General features: G+C 39.6%; 1 protein-coding gene across 1 annotated transcript in view; it reads right to left on the minus strand.

Annotated features, from left to right (window-relative positions):
- Positions 1 to 4,583: 4,583 nt before the first annotated feature.
- The window catches only part of LOC126475155 (uncharacterized protein C7orf50), a 42,568-nt gene continuing 28,054 nt past the window's right edge, over positions 4,584 to 19,097 (minus strand). The window contains exon 3 of the mRNA XM_050102773.1: positions 4,584 to 5,028. Within this exon, the coding sequence (XP_049958730.1) occupies positions 4,789 to 5,028 (240 nt within the window). The 3' untranslated portion in view covers positions 4,584 to 4,788. The remainder of the gene's footprint in view (positions 5,029 to 19,097) is intronic.

Here is a 19,097-nt window from a genome sequence, read left to right on the forward strand (position 1 = left end):
GCTGTCTGACAGGGAGCACACTAAGGAATCCAGATTCCTCATATGTGGCTGAAAATGGAAATGCTTGCATCTTCTAATTTACCTCGGATAAATTCTGGGGTGTTGATACAATGCACTTATTAACAAACACCATCAAGTAACTGACAGTGACACAGTTTGACACATATAACTTCAAAAAACATGGAAAATCGAGACCAGTGATGATAGAGAACAGATCTAGAGTATGTCCTAATGCTGACTGAAGAGATTGAGGTGCAACAGAAATCTTTAGTACACTTCACATAATATCAGAAGGATTCATACGTTGTTGGCAGAATATAAATTGTCATTTGTTTACTGATATAAATAGTTTACTGTACAATAGCACTGTCGCAGCAAAGTTTCAATTACACTTAGGCCTCCCTAGCACTTAATATGCCAAAAGTGAACTCTAATAATAATTATTTGATAAAAAATGTCTTATTTTGTCGCCTAAATGTTGATGGGTCATCATCATTCAGAATTGCTGAATCGGATCAACTCCCATGGGTTGTACATAGCTCCTTGCACCACTGCCATATTTACACCACATGGAAAGGCCAGTCTTGCTGCCTTTGTTCCGAACATGGGAATGGTTCCTTAACAATCGCTGTAGCATTCTATGAGGGTCACTCCAAAAGAAATGCACACTATTCTTTTTTAAATCCATCTTTTATTCTACTTGTTTGAAAGTTTTACAGTGTTTATATACATCTTTTAGGAACAATATTTTCATTTCTCCACATAATTTCCATCGCTCTCAACTGCCTTATGCCATCTTGGAACCAGTGCCTGTATACCCGCACAGTAAAATTCTGGACCAACCTGTTGGAGCCGCTGTTTGGCAGCATGCACAAGGGAGTCATCATCTTCAAACCTTGTTCCACGAAGAGTGTCTTTCAGTTTCCCAAAGAGATGATAGTCACATGGAACCAGGTCAGGACTGTAAGGCGGGTGTTTATGAGTGTTGTCCATCCGAGTTTTGTTATGGCTTCCATGGTTTATTGACCGACATGTGGCCGTGCATTGTCGTGCAACAGCAAAACATCCTGCTTTGCCAATGTGGTCAAACACGATTCAGTCAAGTTTGAAGTTTCTTCAGTGTCGTCACATATGCATCAGATTTTATGGTGGTTCCACTTGGCTTGATGTCCACAAGCAAGACTCCTTCGGAATCGAAAACACCGTAGCCATAACTTTTCCACCAGGAGGTGTGGTTTTGAATTTTTTTCTTTGGTGAATTTGCATGATGCCACTCCATTGATTGTCTCTTCATCTCTCGTGAAAAATGATGGAGCCATGTTTCATCATCTGTCACAATTCTTCCAAGAAATTCATCTCCACCATTCTTGTACCGTTCCAAAAGTTAACTGCATACCGTTTTCCTTGTTTCTTTGTGAGCGACTGTCAACATCCTGGGAACCCACCTGGCACAAACCTTCTTTAACGCCAACACTTTCAGTATTCTGCGAACACTTCCTTCCCCTATCCCAACCTATCGTGACAATTCGTTCACTGTGATGCGTCTGTCAGCAGTCACCAATTCATTAACTCTCTGCACATTGTCTGGAGTGTGTGCAGTATGAGGCCTGCCACTGCAAGGACAATCCTCAATATTGCCGCGCCTGCTTTCATCACATAACCTGTTTGCCCATCAACTAACTGTACTGCGACCGACAGCAGCATCTCCATACACCTTTTTCAACCTATTGTGGATGTTTCCCACTGTCTCGTTTTCACAGCACAGGAATTCTATGACAGCTTGTTGCTTCTGACGAACGTCAAGTGTAGCAGCCATCTTCAAGACATGCTGTGACGGCGCCACTCACGGGAACAGGCTGAACTAAGTTTGAAAACAACCAGGAAGAATGTAACTACACACAGTAAAACTTTCACACATGCAGAATGAAAATTGTATTTTTACAAAAATAGTGTGCATTTCTTTTGGAGTGACCCTCGTACGTTCCTGCTGAAGAAAGTAAGTTATTCCTTTTATCTGTAGCACCCCAAAACAGTGTCAAAATTAGTAAAGAAAATGTTGTTGAAATTAAGAGGAACATCACAACAGTTACTCTCCAAATTACCAGTAGCGTGAAACAGAAGTGACTTTGTTATGTTTTACCACACACAAAATAAAGTCACACTTCTTTTAAAAAGCTGAAAACAAGAGTATATATGAAACGAAAACAATTTACTTATATACTGCCAACATCGTGCAAATGCTGGTGTAAAGCTCCAAACAAAGGAAAGATGAAAAATTTAATTTAGAACTGGGAAACAACATTACAACATACAATTTACAATTCTGAACACACTCTCCAGATAAATTATTGCATTGGCACTCACAGAATAGACATACCAGATGTTATAGCATAAACATCCACACATTTGTGATACATACTTTGGTTGGTGCAATGGTTTACTGCGTAGTCAGCAGGAGATCCCAGGTTCACGCCTGGCACACATTTTCACTCGTATCATTCAGCAGGTTAACAAAACACTGCATGTTGCCTGTGCTGTCCTGATCTACCTTAAGACAGAGGATGTTCGATTGTTATCCTAGCCAGCACGTTCTCTGGATCTCCCACCCATTGAAAACATCTGCTCATGGGTTTTTGAGAGACTGGCATGATACCAATTGCCAGCCACTGCAATTTATGAACTCTGGCACAGTGTTGAAGCACCATGGAATTACAAATCTGTATCTATAATTTAAACACAGCTGAAAATGATGTCGAGCTAGACTGGAGCCACTGTTGCTGTCCTAGGTGACAGCTCTGTCAACTAAATTTTCAACTGGTATACCCAACTTCCAGGTGCTGCTTTGTAAAGGGCAGGCAGTCAAGACCCCTCCAGTATATCCTCAAATTTCCAGTACCACCTCAACAGCTTTCTGTACTCTTCAAAAATCAAATATCCTTTCATTCATTTTGACCCGCACTACTGGAAATGGGTTGACCAGCATTCATATGCAGTGAATAAATTGGTACCATATTTCATATCTATTGTGAATAACAACAGGAATATTACACATAATATTTTCTGGATATGCTAATGTGTAGAAGATTGTGCAACATGGCCAGTAAATAAACAGGAAAAAGGTGCTCTGTGAATACATACAATGTTTCGGTATTACAAATGATTACCGAGTTGTAATACACGATTACTGCATCATAAAGTAACGTTTTTTCCTCTTTCTGATGAACTAGATCCTGTATCGTTATACAACTTCTGAAAAGTACTTCATTTAAAAAAACTAGACAGAATCAATAAAAGAAAAATGTGTGTGTGTGTGTGTGTGTGTGTGTGTGTGTGTGTGTAGAGAGGGGGTGGGGGCACTTTGAGGTTTGTCGTAGTTCCAATAACAGGCTTTTATGCACTGTAGAAGGGACTTAGCACATGGAGTTCTGATATGGAAACCATGTCCTGATATGTACTGTTTGTGTGCAAAATAAGTTTGAAGATCGTACCACAGCCAAACCTTCAAGGTATCACCTGTGTGCTCGACAGGATCCCATGGCATGGGCTTTGTTTTGAGTACTTGTCAGGGTCTCTCCTACGTGATGAAGGACATCCTCTTCAAAGTCAAGAGTGCAGTGTGTTCATATAGCACCACAGTCAACCCTCCTAACTGCAAATGCATCAGTTTCTCAGTGCCATTGTTGGTAAATGATGTCACATAATTACACAAGGGGCTGACAATGGCACCCTCTCTTCGGTTTGTGTGGATACTGTGAAGCGAGAGATTTGAAAGTGATCCGATGTTCGAACTTATTTTACATCCATACAGTACATTTCTGTACCTGAGTTCCTTGCCAAAAGTTTATCTGCTAAGCCCCCTTCAGTCACGCAAAACTACTCACAAAAGTTATTTGTGAGAAACAGTTTCTAATGTTCTTGTTGCCCTAAAAGGACACAAATATCACACTAGACTGTGAAATAATGCTACCACAAAACATTTATCACACAGTGTACCATCAATTAAATGCTGCTCTAATAAAGAGCTTCTTTCCCTTCCTAGACAATCTTGTTCTATTACAAACACACATACAACTCGCCCCCCCTCCCCTCCCCCAAATCTTGATACAAAAGCGCAAAAACAATTCTGACATCTTAAGCTGTATAATGTAATGAATATATTCTAAGGACCAAAGAGGCAATGTGATGGACTATGTGATACATGGACTATAACAATGTAACAAGTCTTTGTAGCTACTGAAAATTTAATTTTGGCAGCAGAAATAAAAATCTGTCAATACATAGAGAACATTAGATATAACCTCTTACTGCAAATAATACACTGTTAATAACAACAGAGGAGGATAACAACAACAGAGGAGGAAGAAGAAAAAACAGGAATACTCAGAAGGGATCCTCAATTAACACGACATTTTCAAAATGGGTAGCCAGGATGTCAAGATTTCCTTTGCAATTTCTGTAACTGAGCACATGTAGTAGAACATCAGCATTTAACAAATCATCTCTAAGACAAGAAAATAGAGCTTCCTAAACACCAAAACCATCAGTGACATTAGTATCCTGACTCAATTATAAAACACTGCTGATTATTCTTCGTATAAAAATAATTTATTATATTTTATGATACAATTTACATATCAGAAGTGTCACTGTTATATATTAATGTAAAATTAATTAACTAGGATATTGTTCACATTAAAAAGAAAAAAAAAAAACAGATACAGAAGAAAAAGGACATTTTTCATCCGAGATTAAGTGAACATACATGGTATTTACACATTTCGACTATTATCATTCTTCTTGCAATGACTGAAGAATCTGTCTGCTACGTTCATAGGAAGTATGGGTCACACCAGCCAATTGTGGGTTTTGTGCTAGTATTTCATTTTCAGTCAATCCTTGCTCTTCAAGTTCTATTCTTTTTTCCATTGCGGAAATTATTTCTGATGCTTTTTCTTCAACTAATCTTCTTGCACTCCCTTTTATAGGGACAATATACTGAAGGAATATTTTGAATTTCTTGTCTGGAATCTGTAAGAATAACAGCTGTGAGATTACATGGGACAATCAAAAACATAAAAGCCAACACGCTAACATAATACTTAAAATAAAATTACACGCAACATATAAAAAGGGAATGAAATAACAGAAAGTAACAATGTGGATGAATTTCTGTAGTGATTCACCATAGCTGTTTCATGATACAGTCTCAACATTGAGGACCTTGGGTTCTTTTGTATTTCTCACATTTGAATCAAGAAGATGAGATGGAGAAGAGTTTCCTTGTCTACTGGTGATACCAAGAGTTAGGAAAAGGTAGGTAATTTTAGTGATAAAAATTATATTGTTTGGCAATGTAAGTACTTCAACACACAGAGCCAAGCACTTCTATACAGGGTCTAGTTGACCACTGTTAATCTGAAAATTTCAGACTTGACTGAAGGAGACAAGTGCTATCTGCCACTTACGGCTCTGTTTTGTGCAATAAAAGACGTTATTGGAAAATAGCTCACCTGTGCAACCAATCCAGCCACACTACAACAGGTCTTACTAACTTTTAGAGCTAACAGGGTAATATACAGTGAAACAACACAGAATTCAGTCATTTGTATCTACTGCTAATAAGAGCTTCCTTCTGCAGTGATGGCAGCAGAAGCTTCCGTGACAGGTGTTTGTTACTGCCTTTGCTCTGGTACTCTTACTAGTAGTAAGGATGAAGCCACCCCCTTTTATTCTCCATTTCCCACTTGCAAGTTGAAAACAAGGCTGGTTGCTATTCAACAGCATTTGCATGTTCACATGAATTCCTGAAACTTCAAGAAGCTTCCAGAAGCATCGAGAAGTGTTCAGAACATGAAAGTCCTAGGTGTCCTGACCATAGACAATATACATACACTAGCCTCATCCAGCTGTAAGTAGTTCACATTTGTGTGCCTCACATCTTCTCCTGCACAAGGTGATGGAGAGTGAAATTGTATTTTTGTTTGCTTGGCCGACACTACATGCTAGCAAATTTTGTGAGCAATTAGGAATAGCCTTCATTAGGCATTTGTCTATCAATAATTACACTCACTACAGTTTATTATGTACTATCTGAAGTAGTATTCATTGTCTCTTTATTATTCACTAAGCTACCCAGCATTCATTGCATTTTATGCTAGTTAGAGAGGGATAATCATTTAACTCTTAGCACTAAGTCTGATCAATAGTAGCCCTGAGAAAAAGCTGAAAATGAACCATACAGTATAACATGTGTAAGATTACAATAAGCAAAAATTATTTAACAAATTAAATCAGCTGCACAAAGAAGAGCAAAATATTTCTCAACATATCATGAAAGCAGGCAATGTCTGCTTTCAAAAACTGTATTGTTGCCATTCTAAAAAACGAAAGGGAAATGAATAATGCCAATTTACCAAAAAACCTGACTCCACTGGGAAAAAAGGAAATAAAAAGAAGAGAGAATTCAAATTACAACAATAAAACTACTCTCAAGATTACAAGAGGAATTATAAATATCTCAGCCATGGTAGCTGTCACAAGTTGATGACACAGATATTTACTAGGCATGGTCCTTTACATACAATATGGTTATGTCTATTTGCACTTGAGCCACTCAAGAAAACTAGTGATACGAGACCCAAAGCTTAAAGTGAAATCCAAAACAGGGGTACTTGATTTTTATACATACACAAAGCACTACCTGCGAAGTTAGTCACGCTCAGTGCCAGAAACAAAAACCCTTGGAGAAACTCAACATTGCAACCTGGACATGTAGTGTTATCAAGATTAAATTCAGTATGTGTCCATTAACGAACATAATGAAAACAGTGTCTTGGTGGAGTGTAAGTAGGTTGAGGGCTAAGGAAATTTCATCGATTGTTATCCCAATTTCATATTAAAAAGTTCAAATTTGATTTTTTAAATCATACAGCACATAGAGAATGCAATTCAACATATGAAGAATTATAAATCCCTTGGCATAGACGGTATATCTGCTGCATTCATAGTGTAAAAGAATATGGGAAACTGGGGAGTGGCCGGATGACTGGTCAAAGTCTCTCTTCATCTCCTTTCACAAGACAGGGTCTACCAGGAACTGCTCCAACTACCAAACTATTGCCCTTATATCTCTCGCAAGTAAAATTTTGCTCTACATCCTGAACCAATGTTTGAAGCTGTACATTCAGTCTCACATATCCACAGAACAAGCAGGTTCTGTTGAAGTGGAAGGAACTCGTGAACAGATCCTCAACATAAGACAAATAATAGAAAATTGTGAGAGTTCTGTGTTCCTGTTTTCATCTGCTTCCTTGACTGTGTTGTCTGAGAAAAGTTGTGGCAGGCACTTGCAGAGTTCGGTGTCCCACCCCACTTGATAACATTGATCATAGGTTTATACAATAATCACTTCGCAGTTGTAAAGACAGACAAGTAGCCGCCGAGATCGAAAGATCAAAACAAAAGAATGATCCTCGACACCCGTTGCATATGCACCGAAAACAACGTGTCCGGCTGAAATCCCGCAGGAGTTTCATTGAAACTACTGAAGAGCTCGTCACCAAACCCGCCGCAAGGCGGCTATCTCTTTGGGAAGAAATGGTGCCACACTCCACAATGGATCTACTTGAGGAGGGATCTGCAGGATTTCAACTACCTTTTACAACTTGGAGGTCATTAAACCGGCTGCGCACTGGAGTAACTGGGTGCAAATCAAACCTATTTAAATGGGGTTACAGTGATGGCGACAGGTGTGAATGCGGAGCAATACAGGACTTGGACCACCTACTGATCTGCCCAGATATGTCTATGACATGCACTAAAGATGATATTTTGAAAGTCAATGACAAAGCAATCTACGTTGCTAATTTCTGGGAAGGGAAGATATAATTGGTGCATCCGGACACGGAAGAAGAAGAAGAAGTTGTAAAGACAAGTGCTGGCACGTCTGATTTCTTCAGGGTAACAAATGGTGTGAGGCAGGGTTGTGTACTATCTCCACAGCTGTACATCATCTACACAGAACATGTCATTAGGAAAGCTCTTGATGGATGGACCAAAAACATCTCAATTGGTGGGAGAAATATCAACAGCCTCCGTTTTGCTGATGACACTGTGGTTTTAGCCAACACCGAAGATGAACTTGCTGAGTTATTAACAAGAATAAAGGACATTAGTCCAGCATATCGATTACACATCAGCCTCAGCAAGTCCAAATTCAGGATAATTGATCGAGAAGAAGAGATCCTGCTCACAGGTTCATTGAAGGAACTGGAATTCGTGCATTCTTTCATCTATCTTGGGTCAACCATCTGCAGCATGGGAAGTTGTGAAGATGAGAGAAGACGACGGATCACGCTACAGCAAGTGGCTATGAAGAAGCTCATCAAGATCTGGCAGAGCAGAGCTATAACGAATAGCACAAAGATCTGGCTAGTTGAAACACTCGTGTTTTCTTTCTTTTTTTATGGTTGCGAAACATGGACACTCAAGGCCAGAGACAAACAGTACATAAGTGTGTTTGGGCTTTGGTGCTGGTGTAGGATGCTATACATAAAATGGACTGAAAGAACAAATGTGTCCATTTTTGAACAACTCGGTATCTCCAGACACCTTTATTTTTGAGTTACCGAAAAAATTCTCCATTTCTTTGGCAATATTGTGAGAAGAGATGGAAAAAAAAATCTAGAGAAAATAGTCTTGCAAGGAAAGATCAAGGGCCCAAGAGGAAGAGGAAGAGGAAGAGGAAGAGCAGCGAGCAGATGGATAGATCAGCAGATGGATAGATCAAATCAAGACGATCTCCAGTCTACCTCTTCAGCAGGCACGAAGAGAAGCTGGCAACTGTCAATGGTGGAGATACTTGGTTCATGGGGCCACAACACTCAGCAATGAGCACAACGACTTATGATGATAGAACATTGTTCTAGCTACAGCATCATAATTAACTTAATACAGCAACCATTACTACTAGGACTTATTACACAGATGCTAATACTATACCCCTGCTAGAATCATTTTTCATAATGTTTAGGTCACAGATCCTCAGAACACAGTTAAGAAGTACTTTTTGTCGCTACACTCATTTTCTCTTTACTCTTACTGAATTGTATAGATTCTCTGTTTCTCTGTACATTTTGTACCAGATGAGCCATACTACACTAACACGACAAAAGTCATGGGTTAGCAATATGCAGATGGCAGTAGTATCATGACACAAGGTATAAAAGGGCAGTGCAATGGCAAAGTCGTCATTTGTATTTAGGTGATTCATGTGAAAAGGTTTCGGATGTGATTATGCCTGCACGATGGGAATTAACAGACTCTGAACATGGAATGGTAGTGGGACCTAGACGCATGGGACATCCCATTTCAGAAATCATTAGGGAATTCAATATTCCGAGATCCACAGCGTCAAGAGTGTACTGAGAATGCCAAATTTCAGGCATTACCTCTCACCAGGGGCAATGCAGTGGTCAATGCCTTCACTTAGTGACCAAGAGCAGCAGCGTTTGTTTTGAGTTGTCAGTGGTAACGGATAAGCAACACTGCATGAAATAACTGCAGAAATCAATGTGGGACATAAAACAAATGTATCCATTAAGAGAGTGTGGTGAAATCTGGCATTAATGAACTGTGGCACAAATGCTTTTTCATCCCAACGCCACCTGCAATGCTTCTCCTGAGCTAATGACCATACTGGTTGGACCTTGGACAACTGGAAAACCCTGGCCTTGTCAGATGAGTATTGATTTCAGTCAGTCCTGTGCCAAATTGTTTCAAAAGAATGGAAGACTGGTAGAAACCACACTCGGGGAAGATCAGTTTTGGTTCTGCAGATACATGGGAGGCAATACTGATACTACAACTTATTTTAGAACTCAGTGTAACGTAGCAGACCAAAAAACAATATAATGAAGTTATCGACGCCAGGAGTGATGCTCATTCTGATACACAGGTCACGTATAGAATACATATTTTATAAGTTACTGTTAATACGACAATTCTTCATTGCACTTGAACATAAGTTTATAATTACTTTTCGCTTAGATAGGCTTTCTTCCAGCTTTCAAATTATCATTATTTTATGTGTCCGCAGCTCGTGGTCTAGCGGTAGCATTCTCGCTTCCCACGCATGGGGTCCCGGGTTCGATTCCCGGCGGGGTCAGGGATTTTCTCTGCCTTCTGATGACTGGGTGTTGGGTGTTCTTCATCATCATTTCATCATCACTGATGCACGCCAGTCGCCGAAGTGGCATCACCTAAAAAGAACTTGCAATACGGCGGCCGAACTTCACCGCATGGGGCCTCCTGGCCAACAATGCCATACGATCATCATCATCATCATCATCATTATTTTATGTAAACCTACTTTCATAGAAATTTCCAGATCATTGGTTTGACGTCAGTTCCTGAAATTGCTTTCCCAAAGTATTTACTTTCAAAAACTCAAATGTACAATGTTCGTTAATAAATAAAGATTCTGAGTAAATGCCAGCAATGTGTCTGTCAGCCAGAGTCACGTGTTCATCATTTCATGAATTAGAGAGCTATAAATTTTGTTCCTTCATGCAAAATGATTCCAATAGAAATGTAAAGGAGCAAGGTAATAACAACAACAACCACCTCTGTAATAATGGAGAAGATCTAAGTTCAGCAGCATTCTACTATGAATAGTTTCAATATTTTATAATAAAATGCTTCAAAAATCAGTTATTAAATTTTGTATGTCGCTTCTATTTTTCATCAATGTACTTAAATATTTTGTTGCTAAAGGTTACAATAGCATTAGTTGATTTAGAGAAAGTTTTGACAATTCTGAATGCAGTACTTTCTTTGAAATTATGGAAGTAGCAGGGACAAAATACAGGGACTAATAAGTTATTTGCAGCTTTTATAGTAACTGGACTGCAGTTATAAGTGTTGAAGGATATAAAAGGGAAGCTGTTGTTAAGAAGGGAGTAAAGCAGATTTGTAGGCTTGCCCCCAATGTTATTCAATCCGCATGTTGAGCAAGCTATGGAAAAAACCAAGGAGAAATTTGCAAACACAAAGGCCACAGAGACGAAATTGAGGTTTGCTGATAACATTACATGGCATGAACAAAATGGACAGTGACTTGAAGAGGGGTTATAAGATGAACATTGACAATAGTAAATATTGACATTAAATCAAGCATTGCTGAGGGAAATACTTCAGGAAATAAGACACCAAAAGTAAATGAGTTTTCTCATCTGGGCACAAAATAAGTGACGATGATCGAAGTAGACAAGATATGACATGCAGAGTGGTAGCAGCGTGAAAACCATTTCATGAAAGAGAAATCTATTGATATTAAATATAAATTTGAATATTAAGACATTTTTTCTGAAGATATATGTTTGGCACACACTTTTGCAGAGGAGGAAATCAGTTCAGACAAGAAGAGGACAGAAGCACTTGACATGCAATGCTACAGGAAAATACTGAAGATTGGACAGGTGTATCAAATAACTAATCAGGAAGTATTGCATGAAATTGAGTGTATAAAGATATTTATGACACAATGTGCCAGCAAGGAGGATTTGGCTGATAGGACATTCTGAGGCATCAAGAAATAGTTAATTTGGAGATAGAGGGAACTGTGGTGGGTAAAAATTCGAAAACGATAATCAAGTACACAGCATCCCAGAGTGCACCTGAGAGCATCCCAGAATGCCCCTGAGAGCTAAAACACTAAGAATAATCGCTTCTCGGCTTTTGGCAAGATCAATGTGTAGTTTACAAATTAAATTATAAATATTAAGATAATCCAAATAAAATTAAAAACATAAAAATCGTTAAACCATCTGTATCTTAATGCTGCTGCTTCTGTAAGCCATGACTGTGTATACTGTGCAGCTGCCTCGACTAAAATAAACATGCTGTTGCCTCACGAGAGAGAGATCCTGAGCTAAAACATATAAGTAATGTAAACCCTATACGTCACTACTCTACATCATAATGATGTGTACTGTGCAGCTGCCTCGAGTCGAATGAGCATGCTGTTGCCTCACGAGAGAGACTGGGCCCTCACCGGATGTGGCTGCTGATAAGAGCGCCCAGCAGCCAATCAGCACGCACCGGAAGGGTGCCGCCGCTCTGGATGTCATGTTTTTCGGATCGCGCTCTGTTAAAACTAGAGCGCGATCCACCGAGCCCTGGCGGCAGCCAGGCGAACCTCGTTCAATGTCACCCGCCTTGCACAACAAGATAGCGGCTATGCAAACAGCTGCAGTAGTTATAAGAAAGAGGTTTGCACAGGAAAGACTAACATGGAGAGCTGCATCAGACCAGTCATTGGACTGAAGACAACAGCAGCAGCAGTGACACTCGCCTATTGGCATTTCTCATCTTTGCTGGTTTTTTTTTTTATTTTAGCTATGTCTTGTCTTTTTTTTCTGATACTGCATCGGCTAGAATAGTTAGAATACCTTATGCTTCTTTTATTCTAATTAAGCCAGCAAATGGTTTCAGCCCTTACATTCTGCCTAGTATGATCCGGCGTGCCCATTTCACCAGTCACAAATGGTCTTTGTCCCAATTCAGTTCAGATATGTAGGATATAGTCCTTGTCTGAAGAGGTAGCGGACCAGTTCCTTACTTGGCTCAAAAAACTGTGGCTCAAAAATCTGATGCTTAAGCCTTAGAACAACTGTAGATGTGCTGCTTGAATGCCAGCAGTATTTCTCACTGCAGTGGCTGGTTTGTCAGTCAGGTGCCAGCCTTCATTGGTGACACATCAGAAGAGCAGCAAGTTACACATTTAGCTTTCTCTCTGTGCTTTCATAGTTCAATTATCAAGTTAGTAGTAGGAGGGTGGATAGGACATGTGCAAGATGTGTGCAGGCTGCAGTTTGCAAACAACTGAAAATGCTTTTGGCCATGGTCAGGTGTCTGCAGGCTGCTGCCTTGGGCTCTAGCAGCAGCGAAGAATGTGTTGTGTTGTATGGGTCATCTTGGGTGTCGCCTGTTTCACCTGTGAACTCTGCTGCCAAGGCACCTCACAGTGCACCCAACGCTGGGACCTGCTGTGAGAGTGAGTGGCAGGTTGTTCAGCTTTCATGTCACTTGAAGCAGAGAGTCAATGTGGAGGCTGGCCATCTGGCCTCGCCCATTAACCCTGTGAGTGGACAAGTGGCCGCTTCTTCAACAGTGTCCAAGAAGGCGCACATGTGCATGGGTTTGCTGGTTGTTGGGAACTCCAATGTTCGGTGTGTTATGGAGCCCCTTAGTGAAATAGCATCCAGGGCTGGAAAAAGTCCAATGTGTGCACATTATTCCTTCAGACTGACCTCATCTGAGACATGGAGGTGGCTCTACCTGCAACTATCAAGGGTGTAGCATGCAGTCGCCTGAAAGTTGTGGCTCATATCTGCACCAATGACGCCTGTAACTCGGATTCCAATACCCTCCTCGGTTTGGACAGGTGGAAATGGTGAAGACTGCTGGTCTAAATAGTGTGGTATAAGTGGAGCTTACAATCTGCATCATAGAGTTGATTGAGGTCCTTTGCTCTGAAGCCGAATGGAGGGTCTCAACCAAAGACTCAACTGATTCTGCAATGGTCTTGGCTACGGTTTCTGGGCCTGCATTATGGAGTGAAGAAATGCAGGATTCTTTGATAGGTCACAGGTGCACTACACAAAGGAAGCAGCTACTTGGGTAGCAGAATACTTGTGAAATGTACATGGGTTTTCTAGGCCAGGCAGTATTTTGTGGTCCTCTGATGCAGCAGAAATGCAGAGAGTGAAATCAGTCCATGTACAGAGTAAAGACAGTTCAACTGTCAAAATTTTTTTGAAGAAATGTTGAAGTATTCAGAACTAAGTTCTCTAATTTACTGCCCACTCAAATTATTCTTGGGAATGAGAGCTAGCAGAAACATGAAGCAAAAAGCTCTGAAATCTGTCTGAAACCTGAAGTAGAAAGTTCTGAAATATTTAGCAAGGCACGGAATGAGCCAAAGGAGGGGAGTGTTCATTGCAATCAACAAAAATATTGTGTCTCTGGATGTCGAAATAGAGTCTAACAGTGAAGTTATCAGGACGCATGTAACAGGCCTCGGTGAACTCAAGTTAATTGTTGGATGTTTTTATCAGGCAACATATTCCACCATAACAGTAGTACAATCATTCAAAGGATGTCTATGCTCAGTACTGTGGGAATACCCAGATCAAGTACTGTGGGAATATGGACTCATTGTAGGTGTTACATCGGACTGTCTTGTGAAGCAGTTTTGAACATGTTTCTGAAAACTGTCTTGGAAAGCTAGTCTGACAATCCACACACAATGGAAACATTTTAGACCTTGTAGTCACCCACCCACCTACCTACCTACCTACCTACCTGCCTACCCCCCCCCCCCCCCCCCACACACACTTACACATTACAGTCACCTACACTTATGCACACAGCTCTCATGCTTCACAAAGGAAAGGTGCCTGCGGGCAGACAGAATGGGGAACACATTTCCAATTATGCAACTGAACCTGCCCTTCAGTGTCTCCCAGCCATTCATGCCATACTACTTTACTTCTTTTTACTTTTGGAACCTGTAGCTAAATACAGGCCTGACCTGTCAATATAGAGACAAGGTTTAGTGATCATTATACCACAGTGACAATAGTTACTAAGATAATAAATCCATCAAGAAGGCTAGGAGAGTATTTTTGCCAGGAAAAGCAGATAAGCAGATGAATGGCATAATTTTGTTTCAGTTCAATGGACATAGAGGAATTATGAACAATTGCACTCTGCAGAAGTGTGTACTGAGTAAGTGGATTAAGGGCAGTAAAAATTCATCATTGTTTAATAACAAATGTCAGTATATGTGAAGGAAGCAGAGAAGGTTGCACTGTATGTTCAAGAAAGAATGCACAAATGTCAAAAGGCAAAAGTTAGTGGAAATTTGTGCGTCTGAAAAAAGACTTATGCGCGAAGCACAGCTTTCACCACTTTACCTTGCCAAAAGGTCTTGTTGAGAATTGGAGAAAATTCTGGTCATAAATAAACCAGTCTGTGTGACAACAGAAGATAGCAAAAGGAAAACTGAAGTTTTGATGTTCGCATTTAAGAAATCATTCATGGAGGAGGATCATACAAGCATACCTTGCTGCTGCACAATTTTGAACATGTTCTGAGTTTGAAGATAATAAATTTCCTTGAAATGGAAATGCTCCTGTCCACAAATCAGCATGGATTTAGAAAGCATCACTTGTACGTAACTCAGCTGGCCCCTTTCTCAGGAATATCCAAAAAAACCACTGATAGAGGGCAACAGGCAGATTCTGTACTCCTAGATTTCCAGAAAGTGTTTGACACAGGGGCCCACAGCAGACAGTTAACGATGGTCTGAGCATAGGCATTAATTTCCCAGATATGTGGGTGGCTCTATGAATTCCTAAGTAATAGAACCCAATGAGTTGTCCTTGACTGCGAGTGTTCATTAGAGAGAAGGAAATGTGACAGGACTGCTCTTGTTTTCTATATACAGTATGTAAATGATCTGACAGACAGGGTGGGCAGCGATCTGTGGCTGTTCACTGATGACTGATTGTTGAGTGAGTGCAGGAGGATACAAGATGACTTGGACAGAAGCTCTAGTGATGTGATGAATGCTAACTTCTCTAACTGTAGGCAGATTTCAGTTTATGCAGATAAGACAGAAAAAAAATTACATATCTGGGTGACACATTGCAAAGCAATATGAAATGGACTGAGATGTTTATCATACTTGCAGCAGATGATGGTCATGCGAGAAACTTCGTTGTAAATTTCCGTGGGCCACAGAAATTTCGAAATAAGAGACAGGTATTGACAAAAGTAATAATGAAATTAAATTAAAAAATTAGTAATGTGGCAAGTTAAGGATTTGTTAGCTCCAGGACAAGCTACTGATGGATTTATTTGTGTTAGGTTTTACATCAGACTGTGGCAACTCAACAAGGAAATTATTGCACAGTGAGATGACTGGAGGAGGAATACACTCAGGAAGTTAAGGAAATGTTATATGAGAGTGTGCTGAAAAGTAATGCCTCTGAATTTTTTTATGTGAAAACTCTTAAAGCTTTTTAAATAAAACAGACCCTGTTAATATTATACATCTGTATTCTTCACATCCACATATCTGCAGCCACCTGCCGGAAGAGGGTTCCAAATTGTAGTGTGAAACGTGGTTATATGTAACATAACTATGTCGGTACATGAGGAACAGCATTCTGTAATCGAGTTTCGAATTTGAAGAGTTCGTCTACACATGGACCACCCTCTGCTTAGCATGACAATGCCACACATGAGTACTGCCACATCCACAACAATCCAATGTCTTATGTTCGCTGTCATCTATCATCCTCCATACAGCTGAGAGGCATTACTTGAAGCATGCCCTTGTATATAAACAGCCACTCCACATATAAGTTCCTGATTTTATTCGAGAGCATTATCAATGAAATTTTTTTAAACACATATGTTCTTAGGAACATTTGCCCTCAGGTGTTTTAAAGAAAAATACACTGGGAAATTGTCCTAATAACACTGAGCTATAAAAGTAAAATAGAAATGTCAAGTGTCATTTGCTGTTAACAACTGTGACTATTTCACGACCAAGAATACCTGTAGTAAATATCCTACAATTGTATAAAAGTATAAATAAATCTGACTACTTTATTACTGTGCTCAGTCATTGGTAAAGCGATTGGCATACTTCAGCTCATTGCTAGAATGCTAAGGAAATGCAACCAGCCTGTGAATGAGATTGTTTACAAAATACCCATGCAAACTATCCTAGAATATTGCTCAAGTGTGCGAGACCATACCAAATAATACTAACAGGGCTCATTTCATTTAAAATAACCCAAAGTAGAGCAATGTTGTTGCCCTCGAGTCACAGATGTTTGTGAAAAAATGGTGTAAGAAAGTACATAATGAAAGATGGATAAAATAATATTCCAAGTTTCTTTTTTTTTATCAAAACTACAGTTAGGAGAGTATTTTGAAACACGGGTCATTTTCATAAATTGGCACCAGAAAGCTACATGGGTTAAAAGTTTGTAACCATTACAAATTCTTTATTTATGAATCAATTTTATTCAATTTGGTATCACTGGAAATATAAAAGGATCAACTACAATATAAAATTATTGAAATGTTGGAATTATGCATACAAATAAATAAGTGAGGAAAGCACTCATCATTCAATGGATTGTTTTGAACACCACAGTGCCTTACTAGGCATGGGCCTTTTGGAGGTGATATGCCATTGCCTTCCTTCGACCTCTGAATGGACTTACCCAGGCAGTTATAGGGGACCTACAGTTTAATGTGGATTTCGAACCATGGTGTAACTTGGCATTTTTCATGCAAGAAAATATTGACAGAGCTGAAAGAAGTGATACAAATCTATAATTAAAGTAGGTTCAAAGTTTATTTTTTCAAATTTCAGGAATTTTTTGTTTCATATAATACCTATTCTCATGCTTCTGAACATAAAAAAATCAGAAGGGTGTTTGTTCTGTTTAGTGATTTAAAACTGGAAAAAAACCAGAAATAAACATATGTATATTTTTTAAATGAACATACTGCCATTTGACCATATTGTTCTTTATTAAATTATGACCCAGGTTTCGGCCTTTTATGCCATTTTCAAGTGACTGAGTTTACGTCATTAACACATGTTGCAGGACATCAAGCTCAAAATTGATCATAAATTAAGGAAAATATTCGCTCCCCACAAAATGTCAGACATAAAATCATCTTGTAAAAAGATCAGTAAATAATAGTGGGAGCACATCATAAAAACAGGTTTACCTTGGTATACAAAACAGGTTCATCTTTTATGTAAAAAAAAGGTTCATCTTTTATGTAAAAAAAAGGTTCATCTTTTATGTAAAAAAAAGGTTCATCTTTTATATACCAAAGTAAATCTATTTTTATTAAATATGATGTGTTCCCACTATTATTTATTGATCTTATTACAAGATGGTGATTTTACATCTGGCGTTTGGTGGAGACTGAATATTATTCTCAATTTATGGGCAATTTTGAGCTTGATGTCCTGCAGTGTGTGTTAATGATCTACTCACAGTCACTTGAAAATGGCATAAAAGGCCAAAACCTGGGTCGTAATTAAATAAAGAACAATGCCGTCAAATGATGACGCGTTCCTTTAAAAATTATTGTATGATCGTTGCTCAGCAACATCAAAAATATATTCATTTCATTTTGTGAATCTCAGGTAGTGTACAACAAATGATCTTCAATTTACATAAAATGCATTCATAATATCCAAAAAAGTGACCTTGCCCGCTCCTAGCACAATTAAGATTTTTATCTGACATAGCGCAAATCTCCTTGTAACACCGTCAGATTAAGGACAGCTGTAAAACTGAAGCACAGCAGTCATGCTTCTGTTGGTTGGTTGGTTTGGGGGATTAAAGGGACCAGACTGCCATGGTCATCGGTCCCTTTTTCCAAAGACAAAGAACACCCACAGAGAATAAAAACAAGGAACAGAAGAGATCACAGACGATACAGAACAAGAGAAACGGAGACAAGGACAAGACAAAACGAACTAAAACCACACAGAGTGTGACGGTGGTTGGCCGACCATAGAAATAAATAAGGAAAAGCCAACCACTTAGAAACACATTAAAAAACCAGTGGAAAATCATAGGCCAAAGCCAGAGTCAACACAAAACAATAAAATAAAACAGAAACACTCAGAGTAAATGATAAAATCCCCCTGCCCGAATAAAACGTAAAACTAAGTCAGCCATAGCGGAGTCGTCTGTTAAAAGGGCAGGGAGCGTAGCAGGCAGCGCAAATGTCTGCCTGACCACTGCTAAAAGGGGGCAGGCCAGCAAAATGTGGGCCACTGTCAAAGCTGCCCCACAGCGACATAGAGGAGGGTCCTCCCGGCGCAGTAAATAACTGTGTGTCAGCCGGGAGTGGCCAATGCGGAGCCGGCAAAGAACTACTGAGTCCCTGCGAGTGACTCGCAGGGATGACCGCCACACAGCCGTCGTCTCCTTGACAGCACGGAGTTTATTGGACATTGTCAGTTCGCGCCATTCCTCGTCCCA

The sequence above is a fragment of the Schistocerca serialis genome, chromosome 4, assembly GCF_023864345.2.
Source record: "Schistocerca serialis cubense isolate TAMUIC-IGC-003099 chromosome 4, iqSchSeri2.2, whole genome shotgun sequence".
Classification (NCBI taxonomy): Eukaryota; Metazoa; Arthropoda; class Insecta; order Orthoptera; family Acrididae; genus Schistocerca; species Schistocerca serialis.